At 36.6% G+C, this 18933-nt stretch overlaps 4 protein-coding genes across 4 annotated transcripts; 1 reads left to right on the forward strand and 3 right to left on the reverse strand.

The window, feature by feature from the left end:
- The first annotated feature begins 342 nt into the window (after positions 1-342).
- Positions 343-3322, forward strand: LOC119984085. The gene is made up of 4 exons (XM_038827851.1): positions 343-789; positions 1081-1712; positions 2046-2561; positions 2951-3322. Exons 1-4 carry the CDS (start codon positions 516-518, stop codon positions 3107-3109), a joined length of 1581 nt encoding a protein of 526 aa, XP_038683779.1. The 5' UTR covers positions 343-515; the 3' UTR covers positions 3110-3322.
- A 110-nt stretch (positions 3323-3432) lies between these two features.
- LOC119984087 (putative 12-oxophytodienoate reductase 11) lies at positions 3433-6923 on the reverse strand. Its single transcript, XM_038827853.1, has 5 exons — positions 6702-6923; positions 5917-6057; positions 5665-5795; positions 5099-5275; positions 3433-4213 (listed from the first exon to the last, which is right to left on the reverse strand). The coding sequence occupies exons 1-5, from the start codon at positions 6809-6811 to the stop codon at positions 3621-3623; spliced, it is 1152 nt and encodes a 383-aa protein (XP_038683781.1). The 5' UTR covers positions 6812-6923; the 3' UTR covers positions 3433-3620.
- Positions 6924-9451: 2528 nt separating this feature from the next.
- LOC119984086 (putative 12-oxophytodienoate reductase 11) lies at positions 9452-12904 on the reverse strand. Its single transcript, XM_038827852.1, has 5 exons — positions 12703-12904; positions 11913-12053; positions 11659-11789; positions 11092-11268; positions 9452-10239 (listed from the first exon to the last, which is right to left on the reverse strand). The coding sequence occupies exons 1-5, from the start codon at positions 12810-12812 to the stop codon at positions 9647-9649; spliced, it is 1152 nt and encodes a 383-aa protein (XP_038683780.1). The 5' UTR covers positions 12813-12904; the 3' UTR covers positions 9452-9646.
- A 1371-nt stretch (positions 12905-14275) lies between these two features.
- LOC119984088 (putative 12-oxophytodienoate reductase 11) lies at positions 14276-18025 on the reverse strand. The gene is made up of 5 exons (XM_038827855.1): positions 17763-18025; positions 16940-17080; positions 16679-16809; positions 16112-16288; positions 14276-15207 (listed from the first exon to the last, which is right to left on the reverse strand). The coding sequence occupies exons 1-5, from the start codon at positions 17870-17872 to the stop codon at positions 14615-14617; spliced, it is 1152 nt and encodes a 383-aa protein (XP_038683783.1). The 5' UTR covers positions 17873-18025; the 3' UTR covers positions 14276-14614.
- Between the last annotated feature and the right edge of the window lie 908 nt (positions 18026-18933).

An 18933-nucleotide genomic window follows, 5' to 3' on the forward strand; every position in this document is an offset into this window, starting at 1 on the left:
AATCCTTGATATGGTAAGTAGGGTTGTAAAAAAAATTACAAATTAACCGAATGACCGATAATCGAATCGATTGATCGGTTATTTTCAAAAAAAAGTCATATGTCTTTAACGAACCAATCGAAAACCAACTGATCGATCGGTTAAATTTATGTGAAAAAATCGATTGTAATCCATGGTTTTCACTCCCTAATGATAAGGAACGTGGATTAATGTGGCATGCCAATATTGTTCTTCATTAAAAACTGTAAACTAATCATTTGACTATTACAATTATTAGTCTGTTATATCAATTTAATTTTGTCATTATTTGACGTAAATTGATTTATTGTTAATCAGCATCATTAAGGTTAAGCATCATTTTCTTTCTCTCTGTTTCAGAAAACTCTTCGCCATTACGCGCGCTTCCGACGGTATGCGGTGCGTGTAACCCACGCCGTCCCCTACTCTGCTCAAATGCAAAACCTCAAAACTGAGAGTCTTGTAGCTTCAAATCCTTGTTCTTTCCGTCGGAAAAAATGGGCATGAGTTCTGAGACTCCATTACCATTTTGTGTTATTTGGAGAATGTTGTTTCTTATGAGTATGGCGTGGTTTTGTTGTAGTAAATTAACAACACAAAAGCACGATTCGGAGTATATATCAGCCATAGGAGATCCAGGAATGAAGAACCCAAATGTGAGAGTTGCATTAGAAGCTTGGAACTTCTGCAATGAAGTAGGATTTGAGGTACCCAACATGGGAAGCCCAAGGATTGCCGATTGTGCTGATCTCTACTGCCCTCTCCTCACTGGTAATTCTTGTTCTCCATTGCTATGCAATTATGTGTGTGAGTGAGTCAGTCAGTAAAATTTCTGGAATTGTTTCTTTGTTTATATGTAATGAATGTTCTTAAATTGCTTTGAATTTTGTGAATGCATTCTTATTTTCGATCTGAAGGAAAATGTACGGATATAATTTGAATGGTATAGTATATATGCATAAACTCAAGAATTCGCATTTATGAAAGAACATCTAGAAACTCTGAAGTTTTGATTCTCAAATGCCGGACAGTCTTGCTAGCCCTTTTGTTTCCAACTTTCAGACACCTTGGGTGACGGCTTTCTCAGTAATGGGAGCAAGTGTGAAGTTCATCAGAAAGTGAAGGATTCTGATAACAGCTTAGCAGCAGGTGATAAGTTTCCTGTTATGGAATTCAAATCATATGAAAATCCAGATTTGTATGCAGTGGAGAAGGAACTTTACTTGGGTTCTCTATGTGAGGTTCATGAAGCCCCAAGACCTTGGCAGTTTTGGATGATTATGCTAAAAAATGGAAACTTTGACAAAAACACTACACTTTGTCCTGAAAATGGCAAGAAAGTAAGCAAAATAATAACGGACAGAAACTTTCCATGTTTTGGTGAAGGTTGTATGAATCAACCACTTATATACCATAATCACTCCAGTCTGGTTTCATTTAGTGACCAATTATACTCCTTGAGTGGAGGATTTTATGGTACATATGATCTTGATGCTGACTTGAGCAAAGGTGTGGGGAGGAATTCCTTCTTTTCAGTCTATTGGTGCAAGAATACGAGCACAGGGAGTTGGATTTTTTCACACAAATTGACAACATCTGCAAAGTATCCATGGCTTATGCTGTATCTGCGTGCAGATGCAACAGATGGATTTAATGGCGGCTATCACTACAGTGGCAGTGGCATTATGAGAAAGGTTTGTCAATTTGCATATAATGACTTGCTAGCTAGCATTGTTGTGAACTTGTGACACATGCTTTTCTGCTGCTCTAAATAGGTCTTAGAATGCTATTTAAGCTGAAAGTCTATGGCAACAGGGCATCATATTTTTTCCTTATGTATGTTTAATCTATATAAAGTTCAAGGAGAATTTTAAAAGTTATGTTGCTTTTTGTCAATTATGTTCTTCAAATTGTTGCTTGTTTAAGGTTATCAAGTGTCTTAGTTTTCAAGATTTATGTACCTTACAAAAAGTTTGAACTTGAATATGATGGCCTACTAATTTCAATTACACTTTGCCTCAGTTCAGTTGCCAGAGTCTCCAAATTTCAAGGTGAAATTGACCCTTAATGTAAAACAAGGAGGAGGGCCCAACAGTCAATTTTATCTTCTTGATATTGGAAGCTGTTGGAAGAACAATGGAGATCCTTGTGATGGTGATGTTCTGACAGATGTGACTAGATACAGTGAGATGATAATTAACCCAGCCACTACAAGCTGGTGCCGCCCGGATAATCTGGTTTCCTGCCCACCGTACCATGTTAGTCATACTGGTAAAGTGATATACAGAAATGAGACATCACGGTTTCCATATTCTGCTTATCATCTTTACTGCAGTCCAGGGAATGCCAAATATCCAGAGGAGCCATATGATGTCTGTGATCCATATAGTAACCCTCAAGCACAGGAGTTGGTGCAAATACTTCCACATCCTGAATGGGCTGTGCATGGCTACCCTGAAAAGAAAGGAGATGGATGGATTGGGGACTCCAGGACTTGGGAGCTTGATGTGGGGTCCCTTTCTAGTCGTCTATACTTTTATCAGGTATTGTTTTGCCAATAGCCTGGTTTCTGTATAAATCACCAAATTGCTGGATAAAATATTCCCCATGTTTCATAGTGATTTCCCCATTAAAGTGTCTGAAAGGTCTTTTTTCTGGACTTGATCTTCTTTTTTGTGAAGTGGGAGCCAAAAGAATAGCATTCTGTATATTCCATATTCCCATAATCTTCTACAGTGAACATTTCTTCTTATATTCTGTTTTCTTAGTTAGATGTGATAGTTGTAAAGTTGCTTTCACTGCATGGGTTCAGAACTAGGAGCTTTGTGGTGTTTTTGTAGTTACTATGGTGTTTTTCTAATTAGTTATTTAGTGCTTCAAATATCCATTGTTTAGGGATTTGAAAAGAGCTTATTACTCTTGTTTTGTTCAGGACCCAGGAACAAAACCAGCAAAACGAGTGTGGTCTTCGATTAATGCCGGTACAGAAATATATGTTAGCCAGGGAGGGGAGACTGCAGAATGGACTGTAAGTGATTTTGATGTATTGGTTCCACGATACAATAGTCATGATGTCAGTATTCCTTACTAGTCTCTTCCCAGTATATTCTCTTTGAAGTGGAGAAGAGAATAACAAATAAGTCCATCTGATTGAGTTGTTTGTATATAAGGGAAAAATAAAAGGGAAAGAAGTTTGAGGGGTGAAGGGTGAAGAATGTAAAAAGTTGGGATTGGAGGTTCCATGTAAATATTACAATTTCATTTTTGAAAATAAAATATATGGGTGCTGTATATAATCCTCTTCTATGCTTGGTATTTCACGTATGATGAAATGAAACTATAAATATTTTAACCATCTGTATGGTCATCTCCAGGAGGACAAAATCTCATTCTGAAAAGACCAGAAGATCAATGTTTGACACAAGACTTCCAGTTTTATTAAGTAGATTTCATGAATGTAGCAATGGGAGTTTACTGTGAAATGCTTACAATGATTCATTCATACAATGTAATCCATGATTTGAGGAAAAGAAAAGCAGAAGTAAGAAAACATCTAATAACTGCAAGCAACCAATTGATGAGACCTTTCCTCCTTGACAAAGCTAAGCAGTGGAATCAAGAAATGGATAATCAGTGTAACCAACGACTGGATCTGGTATGTAGAATGTCTCCCTATTGTACTTGTTGAGAGGGGCATCCAGCTCAAATCTCCGAGGCAGATCAGGATTGGCCAAGAAAATGCGACCATAAGCAACGAGATCGGTACGGTCCTCTGCCACAGCTTTGTTCCCATCTTCCCTGTCAAAACCTCCCGCTGAAATAAAAGTACCATTGAAAGCCTTTCGCATGGGGACAAGGCTATGAGTGGATTCACATTTTTCTCCAACTTTTTTCATTCTTGGCTCAACCATGTGCACGTACAGAATCCCTCGTTTATTCAAGGCTTGGACCATGTAAAGTCCTAAGGCTTCAGGATTTGAATCATGTGATTCCATATAGCCGGCAAAGGGAGACATCCTTATTCCAACTTTATCAGCACCAATTTCATTAGCAACAGCATCAACTACTTCCAGAGCAAATCGGCATCGGTTCTCTAAGGATCCACCATATTGGTCTGTCCGGTCATTCACAGCGTCTTTCAAAAACTGATCAATGAGGTAGCCATGAGCCCCATGGACCTCAACTCCATCAAATCCTGGGAATGATTCAAAAACATAAGTGTTCTGTTGACCAAAGAAGTATCTTCAGAGTTAAACGTAATTCTAGAATACGTTACACAGAAAAATAAAAATGTAACCTTATGTCAATTACAGAGAATGACAAAGAGATGGGCTCTTTGTCAATCACCTTATGTCAAAAGAAGGAAGAAAATGTTTTTTCCGATGAGAATAGAACCCCCACACCAGTATGTAGTCTTGAGGTTATTTTTACAAGACCAGCAACACTATTAAAACCTTGAGTTGATAGAAATAGAACTCACAACAACATATATATGACCGCAATATGTGTGGAACACACAAAGTTGTTAAAATATTGTTTTTGTCATTTCCATGCCTCACAACATTTCCTACTTAGAAATGCAGAACAGCAATTGTTACCATAATAACAAAAAAAATAACATGCAAAACGATGACAAAAATATCCACCGAAAAATGAAATAGCATCCTTCAAGTCGTGATTGTCAAGCTATGTTAATAAACTTTGAAAGGTTTGGTAAAACATGACCTAATCAATACTCAAGTGGATGTGACTTCTCAACTTCTGATATCCAATATCTGAAACTGCTTCTACACAGACAACACTTTGAAGAGCAAAAAAAAGCTTAAGGGTAAGGGTAATTTTTTTAAGATAACTAGTGTGCTTAAATTGTTGCAGATGAAGAGTCAGTGTCTACAATGCACAAAATCACTTGTTCTTTACATCCAGTGCCAGAGGGCAGTTTAATTTCCAAATCTTTTTTAAATAGGAATTAATTCTTAAATCATAACAGGGGGCATTTTTCTATCCTTTATCGCAATATCCATAACTATATCAAAACTGATTGGACATTTTAAAATTTTCAACGAGAGGAAGTGCTCACCAGCTTCAATAGCATTCCTAGCAGCGATCCTAAAATCATTGACGACAAAAGGAATTTCGTCAGTCCTAAGGCGCCTCGGAGGTGTGAATGTATCAAAATCAATACCATTTGCTGAGAGTTGTGGAGGCAAGGGCTTATCGGTAGAAGATATTGGAGCTTGCCCATTTGGCTGAAAATCTGGACATACCAATAATGGAAGAAGATTAAACATCTAAGATGGTAAAATATGAGGGAAAAAAAAAACAAAATCAATCACATACGTCAGATGATTTGATAAAATATCCAGCCTGATTCTTATTTTCCCAACATAAGACCATAAAGCACATATTTCATATACAGGACTGTACCCTATCCTAACAAAGACGACCCTTATGGTGGGTAATTTGTGGCTATAATTTAAGTTTGCGTATCTTAAACTCTGTATCCAAGGGCCTAAATTCATCATAAGGTGCGACTTAGAATTCTTAAAACTTACACATTGTTCTTCAACCATTGATGGATGCTGAAATTAGAGATTTTCCTTGAACAATTTATTTTAAAAGAGAAGGGACAAACCAATTACACACCAGTACTTGAGACCCTTCCAACATGCCAAATCTGACAAAAGAAAATCCCTCCTTTGGCATGCACAGCATTTACAATGGGTTTCCATGCTTCAACTTGTTCTTTGGTCCATATACCTGGCGTAAGTGGATACCTTCATATATTGGGAAAATAAAAGACATTAGCACTCATGTTTGAAAGCAAGAAACTAATATCTCAAACACACACACCCTACTAATGCAGAAAAGGAAAGATGGTTTTTTAGTATATTATACCCTTGAGCAGTGTCGGATACTCCAGTGGCTTCACATATAAGAAGACCCCCTTTGGTGGTTCGCTGGGAGTAGTATAATATGGCATGTGGCTGAGGAACATTATTATAAGACCTCTGTCTAGTCAATGGTGCCAAAACAATTCTGAAAAATATAGGGAAGTGAAGTTAACCAGCAAACAATAGAAGTTGGGAACCAATTTTGTTTCGAATAATAGAAATTCAAAGAGACCCACAGCATTGATTATTAAAAATTGTATCATTTTGCCTCATCCTAGAACAAATATAACACAAATCAATACATAGATCAACTCAATGGCAGAGATAAAGGAACTAGCAGTGGTCACAGCCCCCCACAATATCTTGCTCCATATTTGGAGGACAAAGCTCAAAGCATCTCCTCTTTCAGGGTTCTTTTTTATTCTATTTCTTTTATCCTAATCAGTAATAACATTATAATGTCATTCTGAGTTGAATTTTATATGTTTTGCCTCCTCTCCCCATCAGCTTCACCATTGCATCAGCAAGAGAAAGGAGGGCAACCAGTACTCTTTAACACGTGAGATTTTTTTCCCGATGGGTCATGTTTATTATGGTGAATTGGTTCAAGATTTAATACATTGACTGGCACATTATAAGCCATCGCTAAGAAGCATTTCTCTATCGTAAATGGAAAAACGTCACAAACCCTAACAGACACATGTTTGAAGGAGAATAAACTATATTCATACACCCACACAATGAACCAATTACAAACCCATGAAAGTAAACTGTAGATTGGGATTGTACCTGTGAGAAAGATCAAATTTTCCCATCTTGTAAGGTGTGAGAAGAGGAATAGTTGGAGGTTTAGAAGACACGATCTCTTCTTCTTGCTGGGTTCGGACCTCGTCTCCCATTTCGATTTTGCTGTATATGGATATTAACCAGTAAGATCAACGAAACAAACAAAGGAAATGAATTCGATGGAAGATAATCGATTCAGGATTACAGCGAAGAGAACCCCTTTTATAGGTTGCCACAGTCATTGGGTGGAGGTCCATGGTTCGTTCACTCATGACGTTTTCTGGCATTTGTTTCCCCATGTGACATCATTGCTGTGCGGCTGTGGTCGTAGCCGTAGGCAGTGAAAACACTGACATACGTGTTTTATTATAGGTCTTGTTTGGTGAACACGTGGGTCTCATGCCTTTTTTATTATAGGCCCTGTTTGTTGAAGTACGTGGGTCTGATAAGAATAATGTTTAAGACCCCAAAAGACCCCATTTAACTTGGAGTGTTGGATGTAAAGTGGGTTCTACATGTGTGTTTTTAATCAATGACTATTTTAAAGCCACATAGATATGGGAGACTTTTGGGGTGATATTTTGGGTGTCTCTAGCATTGTCCGTCTGATAAAAGGGCTGTTTTTATTTTTTTAAAATGTTTTTGCTGTGGGTTTAGGATTTTTTATTAAATATATTTAAATATTGTATTTTATATTATTAATATTAAATAGATTAATTTAATAAAGTGAAATAAATATAATAATTAATATTTATATTGAAATGAATTGAAATAAATAAAATTAAAAAAATACAAACAACATATTTTTTTACACAACTTAATCGTTGTCAACAGTTAACAGTTCTATCAAACACACAGCTTATTTCAGAATGTTAAGCTCAGTTTGTTTTTCACCCACTCTGCCAAGCACACACTATACAAACCGAAAGTAATATCTTTTACAGCCGTATATTACTAGATGTTAGGTTTTGAACCAACTTTCTCAATACATATCGAAAGTAATGTCTTTTGCAACCGTATATTAGATTTTGAGCCAACTTATCACGTACAATTAGAAACTTATGGACACACGAATTTGACGGAAAGAGTTTAGTTCCATATCAAATATAAAAAATAGACCTGTTACAAATATTATAGAAATCAAATCAACCGGCAAAACTACGATTGATTGCTCGATTATTTTTAAAATAGATATCAATAATGACTCATCAAATCAAGAAAGAACAAACACTACTACGCAGGGTGCCCCGTACTTCCTCAATAGAGTGGGGCATGTCAAACTACTGATTCTTTATTATAACACGTAAATGGTCTTTAATTTCTAGCTATGATTTCTGCCCCTCATATTGGTACTGCTCTTTTTAATTGGTAGGTCTATGATTTCATATTTTGCTAATTGATCTTCAGCATCATAGTTTATGTGTATGCATTAATTGATCTTCAGTTTATTAACAGGAGCGAAGAACCCAAATGGGAGATTGGCATTTAAAGCTTAAAACTTCTGCAATCAATTGTCCACATCTTGTAAAATCCTGGAAGCTAAAACCTCTGCTCAAAAAGATGGAGGTCTGCAATTGATCTGAATTGGGTATGGAATTCCACAGAGTTTACAGGTGTTTCTTTCCATCACAAACAGACAGTAAAACAGCACTTGATGTGATGAAATAGAATGAAACTACAATTATTTCAGCCATCTATACAATATACTTGTATACATAGTTATCTCCAAGACTTCCATTTTGATAAGTAGATTTCATGAATGGGCTGTGCATGGCTACCCTGAAAAGAAAGGAGATGGATGGATTGGGAACTCCAGGACTTGGGAGCTTGATGTGGGGTCCCTTTCTAGTCGTCTATACTTTTATCAGGTATTGTTTTGCCAATAGCCTGGTTTCTGTATAAATCACCAAATTGCTGGATAAAATATTCCCCATGTTTCATAGTGATTTCCCCATTAAAGTGTCTGAAAGGTCTTTTTTCTGGACTTGATCTTCTTTTTTGTGAAGTGGGAGCCAAAAGAATAGCATTCTGTATATTCCATATTCCCATAATCTTCTACAGTGAACATTTCTTCTTATATTCTGTTTTCTTAGTTAGATGTGATAGTTGTAAAGTTGCTTTCACTGCATGGGTTCAGAACTAGGAGCATTGTGGTGTTTTTGTAGTTACTATGGTGTTTTTCTAATTAGTTATTTGGTGCTTCAACTATCCATTGTTTAGGGATTTAAAAAGAGCTTATTACTCTTGTTTTGTTCAGGACCCAGGAACAAAACCAGCAAAACGAGTGTGGCCTTCGATTAATGCCGGTACAGAAATATATGTTAGCCAGGGAGGGGAGACTGCAGAATGGACTGTAAGTGATTTTGATGTATTGGTTCCACGATACAATAGTCATGATGTCAGTATTCCTTACTAGTCTCTTCCCAGTATATTCCCTTTGAAGTGGAGAAGAGAATAACAAATAAGTCCATCTGATTGAGTTGTTTGTATATAAGGGAAAAATAAAAGGGAAAGAAGTTTGAGGGGTGAAGGGTGAAGAATGTAAAAAGTTGGGATTGGAGGTTCCATGCAAATATTACAATTTCATTTTTGAAAATAAAATCTATGGGTGCTGTATATAATTCTCTTCCATGCTTGGTGTTTCACATATGATGAAATGAAACTATAAATATTTTAACCATCTATATTCTGTACAATATAAATGGTTATCGCCAGGAGGACAAAATCTCATTCTGAAAAAACCAGAAGATCAATGTTCGACATAAGACTTCCAGTTTTATTAATAGATTTCATGAATGTAGCAATGGGAGTTTACTGTGAAATGCTTACAATGATTTCACTCATACAATGTAATCCATAGGATGATTTGAGGAAAAGAAAAGCAGAAGTAAGAAAACATCTAATAACTGCAAGCAACCAATTGATGAGACCTTTCCTCCTTGACAAAGCTAAGCAGTGGAATCAAGAAATGGATAATCAGTGTAACCAACGACTGGATCAGGTATGTAGAATGTCTCCCTATTGTACTTGTTGAGAGGGGCATCCAGCTCAAATCTCCGAGGCAGATCAGGATTAGCCAAGAAAATGCGACCATAAGCAACGAGATCGGTATGGTGCTCTGCCACAGCTTTGTTCCCAGCTTCCCTGTCAAAACCTCCCGCTGAAATAAAAGTACCATTGAAAGCCTTTCGCATGGGGACAAGACTATGAGGGGATTCACATTTTTCTCCAAGTTTTTTCATTCTTGGCTCAACCATGTGCACGTACAGAATCCTTCGTTTATTCAAGGCTTGGACCATGTAAAGTCCTAAGGCTTCAGGATTTGAGTCATGTGATTCCATATAGCCTGCAAAGGGAGACAGCCTTATCCCAACTTTATCAGCACCAATTTCATTAGCAACAGCGTCAACTACTTCCAGAGCAAATCGACATCGGTTCTCTAAGGATCCACCATATTGGTCTGTCCGGTCATTCACAGCGTCTTTCAAAAACTGATCAATGAGGTAGCCATGAGCCCCATGAACCTCAACTCCATCAAATCCTGGCAATGATTCGAAAAACATAAGTGTTGTGTCGACCAAAGAAGTACCTTGAGAGTTAAATTTAATTCTACAATACGTTGGCATAGAAAAGAAAAATGCAACCTTATGTCAATTACAGAGAATGACAAGGCTCTTTGTCAGTTACCTTAGGTCAGAATAAGGAAGAAAATGTTTTTTTTTTTCTGAGGAGAATAGAACCCCCCACACCAGTATGTAGACTTGTGGTTATTTTTACAAGACCAGCAACACTATTAAAACCTTGAGCAGATAGAAATAGAACTCACAATGACATATATGGCTACCATATGTGTGGAATACACAAAGTCGTTAAAATATTGTTTTTGTCATTTCCATGCCTCACAACATTTCTTACTTAGAAATGCAGAACAGCAATTGTTACCATAATTTTTTTTTAAAAAAAAAACATGCACAACGATGACAAAAATATCCACTGAAAAATGAAATTGCATCCTTCAAGTTGTGATTGTCAAGCTATGTTAACAAACTTTGAAAGGTTTGTTTAAACAAGACAAATCAATACTCAAATGGATGTGACTTCCCAACATCTGATATCCAATATCTGAACTGCTTAAGGGTAAGGGTAATTTTTTTAAGATAACTAGTGTATTTAAATTGTTGCAAATGAAGAGTCAATGTCTAGTCTACAATGCACAAAATCACTAGTTCTTTACATCCAGTGCCAGAGGGCAGTTTAATTTTCAAATCTTTTTTAAATAGGAATTAATTCTTAAATCATTACAGGGGGCATTTTTCTATCCTTTATTGCAATATCCATAACTATATCAAAATTGATTGAAATTTTAAAATTTTCAACGAGAGGAAGTACTCACCAGCTTCGATAGCATTCCTAGCAGCGATCCTAAAATCATTGATGACAAAAGGAATTTCGTCAGTCCTAAGGCGCCTTGGAGGTGTGAATGTATCAAAATCAATACCATTTGCTGAGAGTTGTGGAGGCAAGGGCTTATCGGTAGAAGATATTGGAGCTTGCCCATTTGGCTGAAAATCTGGACATACCAATAATGGAAGAAGATTAAACATCTAAGATGGTAAAATATGAGGGGAAAAAAAAAACAAAATCAATCACATACGTCAGATGATTTGATAAAATATCCAGCCTGATTCTTATTTTCCCAACATAAGACCATAAAGCACATATTTCATATACATGACTGTACCCTATCCTAACAAAGACGACCCTTATGGTGGGTAATTTGTGGCTATAATTTCAGTTTGCGTATCTTAAACTCTGTATCCAAGGGCCTAAATTCATCATAAGGTGCGACGTAGAATTCTTAAAACTTACACATTGTTCTTCAACCATTGATGGATGCTAAAATTAGAGATTTTCCTTGAACAATTTATTTTAAAAGAGAAGGGTCAAACCAATTACGCACCAGTACTTGAGACCCTTCCAACATGCCAAATCTGACAAAAGAAAATCCCTCCTCTGGCATGCACAGCATTTACAATGGGTTTCCATGCTTCAATTTGTTCTTTGGTCCATATACCTGGCGTAAGTGGATACCTTCATTTATTGGGAAAATAAAAGACATCAGCACTCATGTTTGAAACCAAGACACTAATATATCAAACACGTACAACCTACTAATATGCAGAAAAGGAAAGATGGTTTTTTAGTATATTATACCCTTGCGCAGTGTCGGATACTCCAGTGGCTTCACATATAAGAAGACCCCCTTTGGTGGTTCGCTGGGAGTAGTATAATATGGCATGTGGCTGAGGAACATTATTATAAGATCTCTGTCTAGTCAATGGTGCCAAAACAATTCTGAAAAATATAGGGAAGTGAAGTTAAACCAACAAACAATAAAAGTTGGGAACCAATTTTGTTTCGAATAATAGAAATTCAAAGAGACCCACAGCATTGATTATTAAAAATTACATCATTTTGCCTCATCCTAGAATAAATATAACGCAAATCAATACATAGATCAACTCAATGGCAGAGATAAAGGAACTAGCAGTGGTCACAGCCCCCCCCCCCCCACAATATCTTGCTCCATATTTGGAGGACAAAGCTCAAAGCATATCCTCTTTCAGGGTTTTTTTATTCTATTTCTTTTATCCTAATCAGTAATAACATTATAATATGTCATTCTGAGTTGAATTTTATATGTTTTGCCTCCTCTCCCCATCAGCTTCACCATTGCATCAGCAAGAGAAAGGAGGGTAACCTACTCTTAACACGTGAGATTTTTTTCCCGATGGGTCGTGTTTATTATGGTGAATTGGGTCAAGAGTTAATACATTCACTGGCACATTATAAGCCATCGCTAAGAAGCATTTCTCTATCGTAAATGGAAAAACGCCACAAACCCTAACAGACAAAGGTTTGAAGGAGAATAAACTATATTCATACACCCACATAATGAACCAATTACAAACCCATGAAAGTAAACTGTAGATTGGGATTGTACCTGTGAGAAAGATCAAATTTTCCCATCTTGTAAGGTGTGACAAGAGGAATGGTTGGAGGTTTAGAAGACACGATCTCTTCTTCTTGCTGGGTTCGGACCTCGTCTCCCATTTCGATTTTGCTGTATATGGATATTAACCAGTAAGATCAACGAAACAAACAATGGAAATGAATTCGATGGAAGATAATCGATTCAGGATTACAGAGAAGAGAACCCCTTTTATAGCTTGCCACAGTCATGACGTGGAGGTCCTGGAGGACCATGGTTCGCTCACTCATGACGTTTTCCAGCATTTGTTTCCCCATGTGAGATAATTGCTGTGCGGCCGTGGTCGCGGTCGTAGCCGTAGGGAGTGAAAACACTGAGACATACGTGTTTTATTAGGCCTTGTTTGGTGAAGTACGTGCGTCTCATGCCTTCTTTTATTATAGGCCCCGTTTGCTGAAGTACGTGTTTTATTAGGCCTTGTTTGGTGAAGTACGTGCGTCTCATGCCTTCCTTTATTATAGGCCCTGTTTGCTGAAGTACGTGGGTCCTTGGCCTTTTTGCAAGAGTCCCACACTAAAAAGTGTCGTGTTTTATTTTTTTAAAATTTTTTTGCTGTGGGTTTAAGATTTTTTATTAAATATATTTATATATTTTAATATTTTAATTTATATTATTAATACTAAATATATTTATATTAAATAGATTAATTTAATAAAGTGAAATAAATATAATAATTAATATTTATATTGAAATTAAATGCTATAAATAAAATTAAAAAAATACATACAACATGTATTTTACACAACTTAATCGGTAAAAATAATTAAGAACTCTATCAAACACCTTACAACTTATTTGAGATCTTTAAACTTAGTTTTTTTTTTTCATAGCTTAACAGCGTTGAAAATCAACATAACCGCTCTGTCAAACACACACTTACTCTATACACATCGAAAGTAATATCTTTTGCAGCCGTATACTACAATATGTTAGATTTTGAACCACCTTACTCAATACATATTGAAAGTAATGTTTTTTGTAGTCGTATACTAGATTTTGAGTCAACTTATTATGTATAGTTAGAAACTTATGGGCACACGAACCTGATGGAAAGAGTTTGGATCCATATCAAATATCAAAAGTAGAGGTGTTACAAAATTATAGAAGTAAAATCAACCGGCAAAACTACGAATGCTTGATTATTTTTAAAATAGATATCCATAATGACTCATCAAAACAAGAAAGAACAAACATTAGGGTGCCCCGTACTTCCTCAATGGAGTGGGACATGTCAAACTACTGATTCTTTATTATAACACGTAAATGGTCTTTAATTTCTAGCTATGATTTCTGCCCCTCATATTGGTACTGCTCTTTTTAATTGGTAGGTCTCATTCCCATGCGATTTCATATTTTGCTAATTGATCTTCAGCATCATAGTTTATGTGTTTGCATTAATTGATCTTCAGTTTATTAACAGGAGCGAAGAAGGGAGATTGGCATTTAAAGCTTAAAACTTCTGCAATAAATTGTCCACATCTTGTAAAATCCTGGAAGCTAAAACCTCTGCTCAAAAAGATGGGAGGCCTGCAATTGATCTGAATTGGGTATGGAATTCCATAGTTTACAGGGGTTTCTTTCTATCACAAACAGACAGTAAATCAGCACTTGATGTGATGAAATAGAATGAAACTACAATTATTTCAGCCATCTATACAATATACTTGTATACATAGTTATCTCCAAGAGGACAAATGTCATTCCGAAAAACCAGAAGATCAATGTTTGGCACAAGACTTCCATTTTGATAAGTAGATTTCATGAATGTGGGATTATTTTGGAGGAAAAGAAAGGCAGAAGTATGAAAACATCGAATGATTAACAGCAAGCAACTAATTGATGAAACCTTTCCTCCTTGGGAAAGCTAAGCAGTGGATTCAAGAAATGGATAATCAGTGTAACCAACGACTGGATCAGATATGTAGAATGTGTTCCTATCGTACTTGTTGAGAGGAGCATCCAGCTCAAATCTCCGAGGCAGATCAGGATTGGCCAAGAAAAAACGACCATAAGCAACGAGATCAGCACGGTCCTCTGCCACAGCTTTGTTCCCATCTTCCCTGTCAAAACCTCCTGCTGAAATAAAAGTACCATGGAAAGCCTTTCGCATGGGGACGAGGTTATGAGGGCATTCACATTTTTCTCCAACTGTTCTCATTCTTGGTTCAACCATGTGCACGTACAGAATTCCACGCTTATCCAACGCTTGAACCATGTGAAGTCCTAAGGCTTTAGGATTTGAATCTCGTGATTCCATATAGTCCGCAAAGGGAGACAGCCTTATTCCAACTTTATCAGCACCAATTTCATTAGCAACAGCGTCAACTACTTCCAGAGCAAATCGGCATCGGTTCTCTAAGGATCCACCATATTGGTCTGTCCGGTCATTCACGGCATCTTTCAAAAACTGATCAATGAGATAGCCATGAGCCCCATGAAGCTCTACTCCATCAAATCCTGGTAATGATTCAAAAAACATAAGTGTTCTGTCGGCCAAAGAAGTATCTTGAGAGTTAAATGTAATTCTAGAATACGTTGGCATAGAAAAGAAAAATGTAACCTTATGTCAGTTAAATTTACGTCAATTACAGAGAATCACAGATATGGGCTGTTTGTTGTCACCTTATGTCAAAATAAGGAAGAAAGTGTTTTCTGATGAGAATAGAACCCCCACACCATTACGTAAATAATGATTATTTTTATAAGACGAGCAACACGATTAAAACCTTAAGTGACAAAACTCACAACAACGTATATGACCCCCATTTAAGTGCCCAAGTATGTGCAAAACACAGTCATTAAAACATAAGTTTCCTGCCTCACAAAATTTCTTGCTTAGAAATGCAGAGCAACAATTGCTTCCATAATCAAAAAATGACATGCACAACGATGACAAAAAATGAAATAGCATACTTCAAGTCGTGATTGTCAAGCTATGTGAAAAAACTTTGAAAGGTTTGGTAAAACATGATGAATCAATACTCAAGTGGATGTGACTTCTCAGCTTTTGATATCCAATATCTGAAATGCTTCTATGCAGACCACACTCGAAGAGCGAAAAAAATGCTGAACAAAAGAACTACTTCAATCATTGTTACCGCCAGGGTAAGGGTCATTTTTTAAGATAACTAGTGCACTTAAATTTAAATTGTTGCAATTGAAGAGTCAATGTCTACAATGCAGAGTCACTTATTCTTTACATCCAGTGCCAGAGGGTAGTTTAATTTTCAATTTTTTTAAGTTGGAATTAGTTCTTAAAACATTACAGGGAACATTCTTTTTCTATCCTTTACTCCAATATCTAATAACTATATCAAAACTGATGACAATTCAAAATTTTCAAACAAAAGGAAGTACTCACCAGCTTCCATAGCATTCCTAGCAGCGATCCTAAAATCATTGATGATAGAAGGAATTTCGTCAGTCCTAAGGCGCCTTGGAGGTGTAAATGTTGCAAGATCCACACCATTTGCTCGAAGTTGTGGAGTCAAGGGCTTATCAGTAGAAGATATCGGAGCTTGCCCATTTGGCTGAAAACCTGGACATAACAATAACAGAAAAAGATTAAACATATAATACAGTAAAATATCTGAGAAAAGCAAATTTTCAAAATCAACCACGTACATCAGATGATTTGATAAAATATCCAGCCTGACTCTTACTTTCCCATCATAAGACCATAAAGCACATATTTCATATACCGGTATGTACCCTATCCTAACAAAGATGACCCGTATGGTGAGTAATTTGTGGTTATAATTTAAGTTTGTGTTTCTTAAACTCTGTATTCAAGTGCCTAAATTCATCATACGGTGCAACCTTAAAATTCTTAATACTAACTCATCGTTGTTTATCCACTGATGCAGGCTAAAATTACAGATTTTCTGAACAATCTATTTTAAAAGAGAGGCACAAACCAAGTACGCACCAGTATTCGACACCCTTCCAACGTGCCAAATCTGACAAAAGAAAATCCCTCCTTTGGCATGCACAGCATTTACAATGGGTTTCCATGCTTCAACTTGTTCTTTGGTCCAAATACCTGGCGTAAGTGGATACCTTCATATACGGGGAAAATAAAAGACATTAGCACTCATGTTACCAAGAAACTAATATCTCAAACACATGTACACCTTAATAATGCAGAAAGGAAAACTACTAGGCAGATGGTTTTTTTAGTTTATATTACCCTTGAGCAGTGTCGGATACTCCAGTGGCTTCACATATGAGAAGACCCCCTTTGGTGGTTCGCTGGGAGTAGTACAATATGGCATGTGGCTGAGGAACATTGTTATAAGATCTCTGTCTAGTCAATGGTGCCAAGACTACTCTGAAAAATGTAGGGAAGTGAAGTTAAATAACTAAATCAATCTTTAACTATTGAAATAACCCAATCACGAAGTGATACACAACATTGTTAACCAACAAACAATAAAAAGTTACGATATGAGTGCATACCTGACATACTACATCAAAACCCACATATCAACTTTACACGTGTAATAGCCATTAGAGTGTGTCTCCTATATAGCCGATACCTTTTTCCTTATATATATATATATGATGTTAACGGATGAATGGATTATCAACTTGAATGAATATAAATCTCTTTCTTCTCTACTCTGTCTTTTTGCTACTCTACTCTCTTGTCTCTCTGACTCTCTCTGACTCTCTTGACTCTCTGATCTTGTTCTTTTTCTTCTTCAATTCATTTCCTCAATTTATACAAATTATTACATTTTCAGCTACAAAAGATCGCAACAGACTGAAGAGCAATCTCTGTAATTACATAAGCAGAGGCTAGTGAATTGGGTCAAGAGTTAATACATTCACTGGCACATTATTGACAGAAGTAAAATTTGTGCCATCGCTAAGAAGCATTTCTCTATTGTAAATGCCAGCGCCACAAACCGTAACAGACACATGTTGGAAGGAGAGTAAAATGCATTCATACACCCACACAATGAACCAATTACAAACCCATGAAAGTGAAGTGTAGATTGAGATTGTACCTGTGAGAAAGATCAAATTTTCCCATCTTGTAAGGAGTGAGAAGTGGAATAGTTGGAGGTTTAGAAGACGAGATCTCTTCTTCTTGCTGGGTTTGGACCTGGTCTCCCATTTCAATTAAGACCAAGAAAACAAACGATGGAAAGAACTTTGATGGAAGATAATCGACGCAGGATTACAGAGAAGAGGACCCCTTTTATAGGATGCCGCAGACATCAGGGGGAGGAGGACCCATGGTTCGCTCACCCATGACGTTTACTAGCATTCCTGTCCCCGAATGATAATTGATGGGCGGCTGGCTGAGGTGGTTGGCGGGTAGCCATATATAGTCAGAGTTTTTTTTTTTTAATCCAAACGAATAATGGAAATTTTGTTTTTTTTTCCCCTTTAATTTCATATTTATTCAATGCTATCAAAAATAAAATATTAAGATGTCACTATTTGATGTGTTCTAAGCCCATTCACTTCCCTGAGTTTTTAAGTATAATTTTTTTTTTGAAATGCCATTGATAAATTTGTGTTTCATTGGAATCGAACTTTAGACACACATATACTTAAGTCAACGATTACCAACCAAGTCAATCCTCGTTGATAAATTTATTATTATTTATTGTTATTTGTTTATATTATTTTATTTTTAAGCAAAAATTAAATTTGATACATTTTAAAACCAATATACATTCTCCCGGAGGTGGGGCTGCTGGTATGTTGTTACTCTCTTTTGCTGCTGGGCTTGCTGGTACATTTGTATGATTGGTCTAAGATGATTTGTCTGTGTAGTATATGTTTTCAGACTTGGACTTGTATATGGGAGTTTCCTCATGCATGGATGTGAATGAGCTGAGTTTTGAGTTACTATATTCAACATTGTCAAGCTCAAGCTGATCAGTTCTACCCACTTTTGTTTTTAAAAAACAAAGGAATGTAGACGGAATATGGGCCATGTTCAGAAAGACTCTCTCTCTCTCTCTTTATTGAACACAAATGGACGTTGACGTTGAAGGCGATGGATGGACCAGGGACAAACTTGGCCTTTCCATAGTTTTCTTCAAAGGCATCCATTCAAAATTTTCCTCCCACAAAACTGAAGGTTGGAGCAGTCCCAAAAAATTTAAAAAGATGGAGGAGCAATTGGTCTGGTGTGGTGGGTAATTGGGTATGGGATTCCTCCAC

This window comes from Tripterygium wilfordii, chromosome 18, assembly GCF_013401445.1.
Source record: "Tripterygium wilfordii isolate XIE 37 chromosome 18, ASM1340144v1, whole genome shotgun sequence".
NCBI lineage: Eukaryota > Viridiplantae > Streptophyta > Magnoliopsida > Celastrales > Celastraceae > Tripterygium > Tripterygium wilfordii.